The sequence below is a fragment of the Bidens hawaiensis genome, unplaced genomic scaffold (genome assembly GCF_021521415.1).
Source record: "Bidens hawaiensis isolate Kalapana, Puna unplaced genomic scaffold, B.hawaiensis_p1.1 tig00046168_1, whole genome shotgun sequence".
In the NCBI taxonomy this organism is placed as follows: domain Eukaryota; kingdom Viridiplantae; phylum Streptophyta; class Magnoliopsida; order Asterales; family Asteraceae; genus Bidens; species Bidens hawaiensis.
This window is the reverse complement of record NW_027498233.1, coordinates 3,224-11,968: the sequence shown is the minus strand read 5'-3', so window position 1 is coordinate 11,968 and position 8,745 is coordinate 3,224. Positions and strand designations below refer to the sequence as shown.

The 8,745-nt window shown below is 33.5% G+C and overlaps 1 protein-coding gene and 1 pseudogene across 2 annotated transcripts; both read right to left on the bottom strand.

Moving 5' to 3' along the window:
• Positions 1-658: 658 nt before the first annotated feature.
• LOC143596224 (protein REGULATOR OF FATTY ACID COMPOSITION 3, chloroplastic-like) lies at positions 659-3,881 on the bottom strand (annotated as a pseudogene). Its single transcript, XR_013146665.1, has 5 exons — positions 3,532-3,881; positions 2,717-2,771; positions 2,522-2,578; positions 1,947-2,024; positions 659-1,320 (listed from the first exon to the last, which is right to left on the bottom strand). The product of XR_013146665.1 is annotated as a protein REGULATOR OF FATTY ACID COMPOSITION 3, chloroplastic-like (transcript).
• Positions 3,882-5,718: 1,837 nt separating this feature from the next.
• LOC143596223 (protein AGENET DOMAIN (AGD)-CONTAINING P1-like) lies at positions 5,719-7,458 on the bottom strand. Its single transcript, XM_077075061.1, has 2 exons — positions 6,904-7,458; positions 5,719-6,360 (listed from the first exon to the last, which is right to left on the bottom strand). The coding sequence occupies exons 1-2, from the start codon at positions 7,147-7,149 to the stop codon at positions 5,878-5,880; spliced, it is 729 nt and encodes a 242-aa protein (XP_076931176.1). The 5' UTR covers positions 7,150-7,458; the 3' UTR covers positions 5,719-5,877.
• Positions 7,459-8,745: the final 1,287 nt, after the last annotated feature.

Sequence of the window (8,745 nt, the reverse complement as noted above, 5' to 3'; positions counted from 1 at the left end):
AGGTGGGTTGCTTTTCATCAAGCCGAAGCCCAAATTTTTGACATGAATGATGATGACACATCCCAAGAGAAAAGTTAGTTGAAATATTTTCACTTCTGTCACTTCTCTTTTAAAAAAGACACATAAACACAAGAGAAGCGAGAAATCAAGATATATATAAAAAAATAAGGAAATATGATTTATGGTGTAATCATAGTATTTACCGGACTAAAGAAAATTATTGTTTAATAAGAGAGAGATGCAAGAAGTCAAAATCTAGACTTCATCAGAAGTCGACACGTGACATCCAATATTTAATAGAAGAGAGAGACAAGACAACCAGCCTTTACGTGGTATACAAAGCTTAAATGTATTTCCCATTATTTTTATTTATTAGAGATATAGAAGATAGAATATTTATATTTGGTTAAGTAAATCCAGTTATACTAAAATGATCACTCAATCAATGTTGAATGAAACTCACTTCTATGATTATACTTTCTTACTAACTATTAAAAGAGTGGTCCACAATAGAGATGGGATTGGTGCGGTACCGAAAATGTTGATACCGAATCTCTGGAAAATGGGGTACCGAATACCATACCGTACGATATGGACATGGCATATTAGTCGTTACAAAATGTTCATCTCTAAATGGTACCAGTAACATGTTATTTTATGATATTAACGTCTCTCCATACAAAGGAAAGACGAGATGTCACCGGCAGTTTGAACACACCAAATCCCGAGTGACCGGAATTTGTTCTTAACATTTTAACATTAAAGAACATAAATAGCAAATCAAATTTTGCATCATATAAGTTCTATTCATTACAAAAACATGAGTATCAAACCTAATACAGGTATACTACTAGACTACTGGTTCTTATTTCTTTGACTTTTCAAGTTGTCTCCTACCTCCAATCTTTAAACCCGCAGGTTTGCCGTCTTCATGATCACCCGAATCCTTATCAACATAGATGATGCCCGAATCACCACCATTCTCAATGCTCCCTTCATCATCCTCATCATCATAATCACCCTCATCATCATATTCTTCTTCATCGTCATCATTGTCGTCCATGTCAGCACGAAGCGTGTGGAACTCAGGTGGCAGTATGCACTCCTCAATGATAGCCTTGTCCTGTTTCATAACAAGGTGTCGGATGATTCTTTCATCTTTGTCCAGCATACTTTTGAACTCATTGATCCATTTTGCTTCAATTTCAAAGTTAATCAGAATGTAGTGCGCGTTTTTCGCCTTTTGTATTTTGTAAGCCAGCCTTCGAAGCCCCCAGTCACTAAATCTGTGAACTCGTCCCTTTTTCTCGCTTAGAAATTCTGCAAAAAAAAAGGTCAACAAAGTCAAACTTACTACATTAATACCAATTTGACCCTTTTATACAAAACAGATCAACTTAGTCAGGATGTGTTTTATTGGATCACATGTCAAAACGGGTTAGTTAAAATTTTAAAAGATTAGCTAAACGTGTATATCATATGCTTATGATTTCCTAATCATCATATCGAAAAAAAAACATCATATACATCAAAGAACTACATTATTTAGAAAATGAACCAAGAAAGTGGTGGCGGGTTGATCCAACCTGACCCATTAGACAACCATTAAACCACCAGTTTTTCCACCTCCACTTGATACTAATAGTGTCTAATGTAAGTACCAGGTATGCTTAAATTTCGTCATTTATCATTCTTAAAAGTAAAAGAGATACAATGGGCAAAGGACTTTCAGGAGTCAAACCCGTTATGTTACAGATACAAATTAAAATATATATAATTTTTTGTATGAAACATAAAACGCCTAACTTAGATGTTAATTTTTTTTTCTAAGAAAAGGGGAAAATCCCATGTTAATTCGATGTTGAGATGACGTATTTTGACTTTTAAAAGTCAAAGCTACAGCCATAGTAATATATTTGACCTTATATTTGATAGATTTCATATACCTTGAATTTTGAGATTCACTTTCTCAACTTCTTCTTCAAAGTTTTCATGGATTAGATAGACCACTTCATAGTGACGATCTACAAAGAATACCACAAGAATAATATTAGGCACGTCTAATCTTTAAAAAAACGAGAACCATATAAAAAAGTACAATAAGTACCATACATGGATAACAGATTGGTGTAAACTGTAAAAAAACATAACAGAACCTATATGGAATATAAATTTGACATTGAAAGTCAAAGGAAGTCAACTAAAACAAAATAACTAATGGAGTATTACATAGCACGGTTTCAGTTTTACATGTTAGCTTTGTTGAAAATATAAAAAATTACAAATGATTTGCGTTTAATGGAGATCGAATCAACTGAAGATATGAGTCAAGAGGAGAACGGGTCAAACATGTTAAAATACCCAGATTCTACTTTTAATGCTTACAAGCCACATACATTGCTAAAGGTAAAGAATTGGATTATCATTGTACGCATATTCTTTGTCGCATACATAATTTAACACATTCGTGATATAATAAAAATTAACAACATTGACAAAAAGGAACGAGAAGAGAGCATACTTTGTTCAGTGTCCAAGTCGCTTTCTAGCATGAGATTTAGAGCTTCATAGAGTTCCTCTGCAAGTAAATACACATTACAATTACTTCAAAATTAACTCCGTTTAGGAAAAGAATCACAAATTTGAACTGAGAAACTAAAAAGAAATAGAACATGAGCAAGTAAACATATAAAGTCAAATCAATTTTATGGCTTACGTTCATCGGCATCCGCAAATTCTGGAAGAAGTTTACCGTCCTCCTGTACTACTTTCTAAAATACAAATAAAGCACAAATTAATAAGAAAGCTTCAAACATGATGATCTTAATTTGTACGAACAGGCTAGATCAATTACATTAAATCAACAGACTTAAGCCACAGAAGATATGAACACACATCGTATTGAAGAACACACACACACACATTTAAACGGAAAAACTTGCACATTAACCCAAATATGATTTCCTGATGACTTTAACATGTTATTTTTCAAAGTGGTTTTCATGAATTGAAAAATCAAAACCAACTTGTACATATTGCTTTAACTATGATACATAAGAGACGGTTATGTTACCGCATTCCTATGACCCTAGATAATCATTCATTTTACCAAAACACACCCAATTAACAATGTTATGGCTACATTATATTTGTTGAAACATTTGTAAGAATCTAGAAACCCTAACATGATTCATGAAAACTATGAATCTTAATTCATCCTTTTTACTATCAGACAAGCAAGTGTATATGCAGTTGTCACCTAAAAATTAGCTATGAAAGTAATTTCACAAGTATAAACAACTTTTATAACTTATGATTATCTGAACCATAAACCCTAAACCAAACCCCAAGAATCATCAAAATAAACAGAACTAACAATGCTATTGCTACAAACACCCTAAGATGGCTTAAATTCAATTTTAAGAAAAGCCCATCTTCAGAAACACAAATAATAAGAGAAATGATAAGCAAGAACTTAAACTTATGAAAAAAATTGAGAAAAAAAAGAAAAGAAATAAAATTTATTAGTACCTGTTTAAGCAAAACAGATTCAGGGAAGATACCGGTGGTTTCATCTGGTTTGGGTGCAAAGCTATGCCTATCTTGTTTCTTCTTCTCAGGATTATTATTATTTATTATTATTATTGTTGTTTTTCTTGGAAGCCAAAAGCACTGATTTTCTTCTGAGGGAAGAAGAAGAAAATGGGAAAGATAAGGTGGAAAGTGAAATTGAGTTGTGGGTTCTGGATAAAAGACCATTATTAACAACTGATGAAGAAGAAGATGTAGATGATAGAACCAGTGACTCCATTGAAGAAGTTCACTTCAAGGTTTAACAAACCTGTTTGCTTCTTAAGGATAACGATGCGACAACAAGTTTTATAAAGACAAACCTTTTTCATTATAAAGTTTGATTTCTATTTTCTAAGGAAATGCTATTTTTTTTTTAAAATATATTCAACAACCAATGCTTCAAATCCTTGGAGGTTAAAAGAGTATTCGCTAAATTCTTTTTAAAGACTCGAACTTAAGAAAGTATAAGCTTTTTAACGTTGACTCAAGTTTAATTCTCACTTACAACACTATGAGATACATGGGTGACTCAATGAAAGAAGACTGAGATCAATCTTTGCGATCCTAAGTGCGTCCGGTTTTTACCACCAGTGGATCTTCAGACATGTGTGTTTTCTCCGGAACGGGAGATAACTTATAGACACTTAAGGACTCCCTACGGCTGGGGTGGGTCAGCTGACGGTGACCTTTTGCCATTGGGTCACCCTGTACGAAGTATCTAGACATTCTATGTTTTTTGGTCGTTCAAAAAAAAAACCTCGAACTTATGACCTCCCATGAAAGAAATCTTTATAGAAAAACCTTTATAACCATCCCACCAAGACGGTAAAGGCTCTAATTAGAAAAATATATATGTGTTTTTTTTTTCTGTAAAATGACTATTTTACATTTATAAAAAGTATGATTATTTATGTAATTTCCTATAAAAATGTCATCATCGTCTGTCAACCACCTGCACAGACCATAAAAACAACTATCACAAACAAAACTCTAATATAGTTGGAATAAAAATTGAGCAAAATTAAACAATGTAATAAATCTAAAATCAAAAAAATCGAACACTTATTTGAATGGTTGGAAAAGGACTAAAATCTAAACACATAACCATAAAAAGTTGTGATATAAATGTATAATGTAGATGCCGATTGGGACGATTTCTCGTATCATCTTCGCTATGCTACAAGTTGTTGTGTGATTGTTAGTATTAATCTTATCAGCTTGAGCTCTAAGACACAACTCACTATTGATAGGTAAAGTACCAATGTTGAGTATCGTGCACTTGCTCACACTTCAATTTAGATTCGATGGATTACTTCAGTTTTCATGATGTTTGCATTATTGCATACCCCCTTACAAGTCCGTCAATCCTATGGTGTGACAACTTTGGAGTTACTAATTTGGCAAACAATCCCATGTTTTATCAGCGCATGAAGACTTACACTTTAACCGAGATGTGGCTCTTGTCCAAACTCATATTTCGCTACATCTTCACTGTTGTTTAAATTTCTGATATATTGACCAATGCCCTCTAGACTACATGTTGCTTTAAACTTCTAGCTTGACGGGACATATTAATTAGTGGCATATTATTTTTACTTATAAAGAGAGATGTATGACAACTCAATACATATATTGTTTACCAACATTGTTTGCATTCTCTTTCAATCCTATCATGAAATATCGTATTAAAGTTTTATATATTAGTGAAATGACAACCATACATGAAGATCAAGATGGACGCTATATATTGAAATATCGTATTAAAGTTTTATATATTAGTGAAATGACAACCATACATGAAGATTAAGATGGACGCTATATACTGAAGAACTTGTATACGATGTAATTTGGTTTAAATCATAATTCTACTAATTCTTGCTATAATAAGATTTTGAAGGAGACATGCTCTAACACAAGGTGCAATTTATGTGTTTGGTTAGCAGGGTATTAGTGTATTGACAAGTCACATAAATTTCCCAATATCGTGTTTTTACGATTAAAAAATAGAGACTGTATAAGCTCTTTTACTATTTTAAGTAAAATAAGATGACACAATTGTGACAATACAAATTCACATAATCATATATAATAATATAATCAAGAGATTACCCACATCAACATTTTAACACAATGAACTCTACCTAGTTTAAGGCAACAAGTTAACAAACCAAAATTAGATATTATGTAAAAAGATATCATCTTAAGAGGTCATTAGCATTAACCATTAGACAAATATATACAACATCATTCCTCTATTACAAGCTACCATCATATCATATCATACCTATAACATATCCATCATTCCTAGTCATCACAACTTCCAAGCCATGCCCCATCAATAAAATCTTGATGTGGCCTCAAATAAGCATGTTGAAATTCAACCACACTATTTGTTGCCCAAAAATACACCTCATACTTAAAGTCCTTCATAGTCGTGTGGATTTGCCCGATTCGCCACCCGTTAACATCCCACGCATCAACTGTATCACTTGGTTTAAACTGCTGAGCCCGTTGGATTATAGGCGGAGAAGGCCTTATGCTCAAAACATCTACCTCTTCTTCAACAAGCTCGGGCCCGTCATTTGATTTTAGTGTTCGGTATTCCACCAAGTACTTTCGGTTAGAAACGGGCCTGAGAATTACTGCAGGGTACCAAGTACTCAAATACCTTCCTGCACCATATGCTATCTCTACATTCAATCCACTTAAATAATCCACCGTTAACGTATTCCCAGCTGTTTGTAGCTTCATTTTCTCAAGTCTAGCATTTGCAGCCATTTTTGGTCTCTGGAATTAAACAAGAAAAAAGAATGAAAAATTAGCTAAAAGAATACATTTCGAATAATTCTAATAATTTCAAGTTTTAACAATTAACTATTTATTATACTTTTTAAGGGATTATATAATGCAGGTTTCAAGTTTAGGGTTGGCATGTCTGACCCGTTTAGAAAACAAGTGGTGTTTGGGTTGACCCGTTTAGAAAACAATTAACTATTTATTATACTTTCGTGAGCTGACTCACTACCCTTTTATGACCCATTTAACCCATTTTTTACAACTCATCAACCTGATAATACGTTTAACCCAACCCAGAAACCCGTTTGACACATTCAACCCGACACGACTGCCATCCCTAGATTCAGGCGTGTATCAAACCCGTGAAAATTTCTAAAATATATTTTTGGCATCCCTAGTCAAAGGGGTCAAAACTTGCCATTGCATCATAATCATAATAGTATTTCTGTGATCATATCCAATACAATAATCATTTATATAATCTACAAGTAACGGGAAAGTTTTTAATATTATGATTCTGAAAGTAAAACGTACCAAAAAAGACGAAACCCACTTTTCGTTAATGAATTCCTGATGAGATCTCAAGTTCAAATGATGAAATTCGATTTCCTCATTGGTTGTCCAAAAGTAAACCACATACTTAAATTTAGCAAGAACTTTATTAACCACCCCCAACCACCATCCATCATGATACCAGGCATCCACTTCTTCAAGCATGTTAAACCGATGATCCCGAACACTTATTGAAGGAATCGGCCTGATGGTTGAATCATGAACCATTTCAACAAGTTGTTGCTTCTGGTCATCGGTTGTCAGTGTATCATACTGCACCAGAACTTTGTCTTCGCCTGCTGACCCGATAACCGTGGCTACATATCTTGCACCGTGGTAACCTTCATCGTCGGTTCTAACCTCCACTCGGGCACCTTTTTGGAAGATTGCAGGCTTTGCGTTTTGTCTTCTGCATATGATTCTCAACTTTGTTGGTTTTTGGGATTGTGAAACTGGTTCGTGAGCTGACTTTTCCTACAGTCAAAAACATCATTTAGTAAGTGAAAAAGTGTTGATAATTTTAGTATATTAAAGTCCCTTTAAAGTTTCAAATACATTATCTTTATGATATTATTTTAAAACAATCAAAATTTGAAGATTTGATTATCCAAAGTGCTAAATTTAGATAATCTTTTAGATCATTCATGACTTTAGGAACAAAAAAAAACCGTTTTGACCCAAAACCCATTCCGACCGAACCCGTTAGGCCCGGATCCCTTCCAAGCCGACCCAAAACAACCTTTTTTAAAAAAATTATTTTGACCTGTTTCGACCCGACCCAAAACAATCTTTTTATTTTTATTTTTTTATTTTGACCCATTCCAACCCGACAAAAAACAACCCCCCCCCCCCCCCATTTTTTTATTTTGACCTGTTTTGACACAAAACCCATTCCGACCCAAACCCATTTGGACCTGAATCCGTTCCAACACCAACCTGTTCGGACCCGACCCAAAACAACCATTTTTTTACCCGGCCGTACCAAGCCGTGACATGTTCTGAACCGAGCCGATCATGATAAAGAATATATTAATGTTAAGAAAATATACATATAACGATTGTAAGTAACAAAAAGACATTATATGATATTAATAATACATGCAATTAACAATATTTATAAAAAGAGTAATAATGTGAGTAGAGTAAAGTACCAGTGGTGAATCAGAAACCCTGGATGATCCATCATCATCATCATCATCATCATCATCTTCGATCTTCTTTCTCTTGAGTGTGGCGTTGTTGAAGCATGAATAATTGATGGTGGACATGGAAAACCCTAGGAAAGAGAATTTGGTGCTGCAGGTGTAAGTTGAAGATGGAATGAATGTGTTGCAGGAGACAGTACTACTCCTGATATATATTTATACAGTATTTGGCAACAACTTTTGTGTGACTGAGATTCGTTTTTAATTTATAAACTAGTGGTTATTTTGTAACTATTTTTTCGCTAGGGTAACGTTACATGAAAGAATTTAGGATGTTCTGTTCACTCTTTATGCTAACTTCACGGCTTTACTCTATTTTCATGTTTTATTTATTTTATTACACGGCTTCAATAAATAAATTTATTCAAATGATAACACAATATAAAATACAAAAAATATCTTTAACAAATATAAATATATGGTAGAATAAATTACACAATAAGAGAAAATATCAAATAACAAGTTTGATTTTCTTAAGAAGGCTAGGAATGAGTGTATTTTTGTCTAATAACTTAATATTGAAAACTCACTCAATTTAATTTCAAAAACTCATTTAATTAAAACTCACTTAAATTTTCACTTATCCCTTACAACCACCATCGACCACCGCCACCACCTT

Excerpts from the sequence above, each read along its gene's own strand:
- LOC143596223 (XM_077075061.1), bottom strand. The coding sequence starts at position 7,149 with ATGGTTCATGATTCAACCATCAGGCCGATTCCTTCAATAAGTGTTCGG. Across the intron at positions 6,361-6,903 it reads AGTGGGTTTCGTCTTTTTTG|AGACCAAAAATGGCTGCAAA; the intron begins GTACGTTTTACT and ends GTTTAATTCCAG.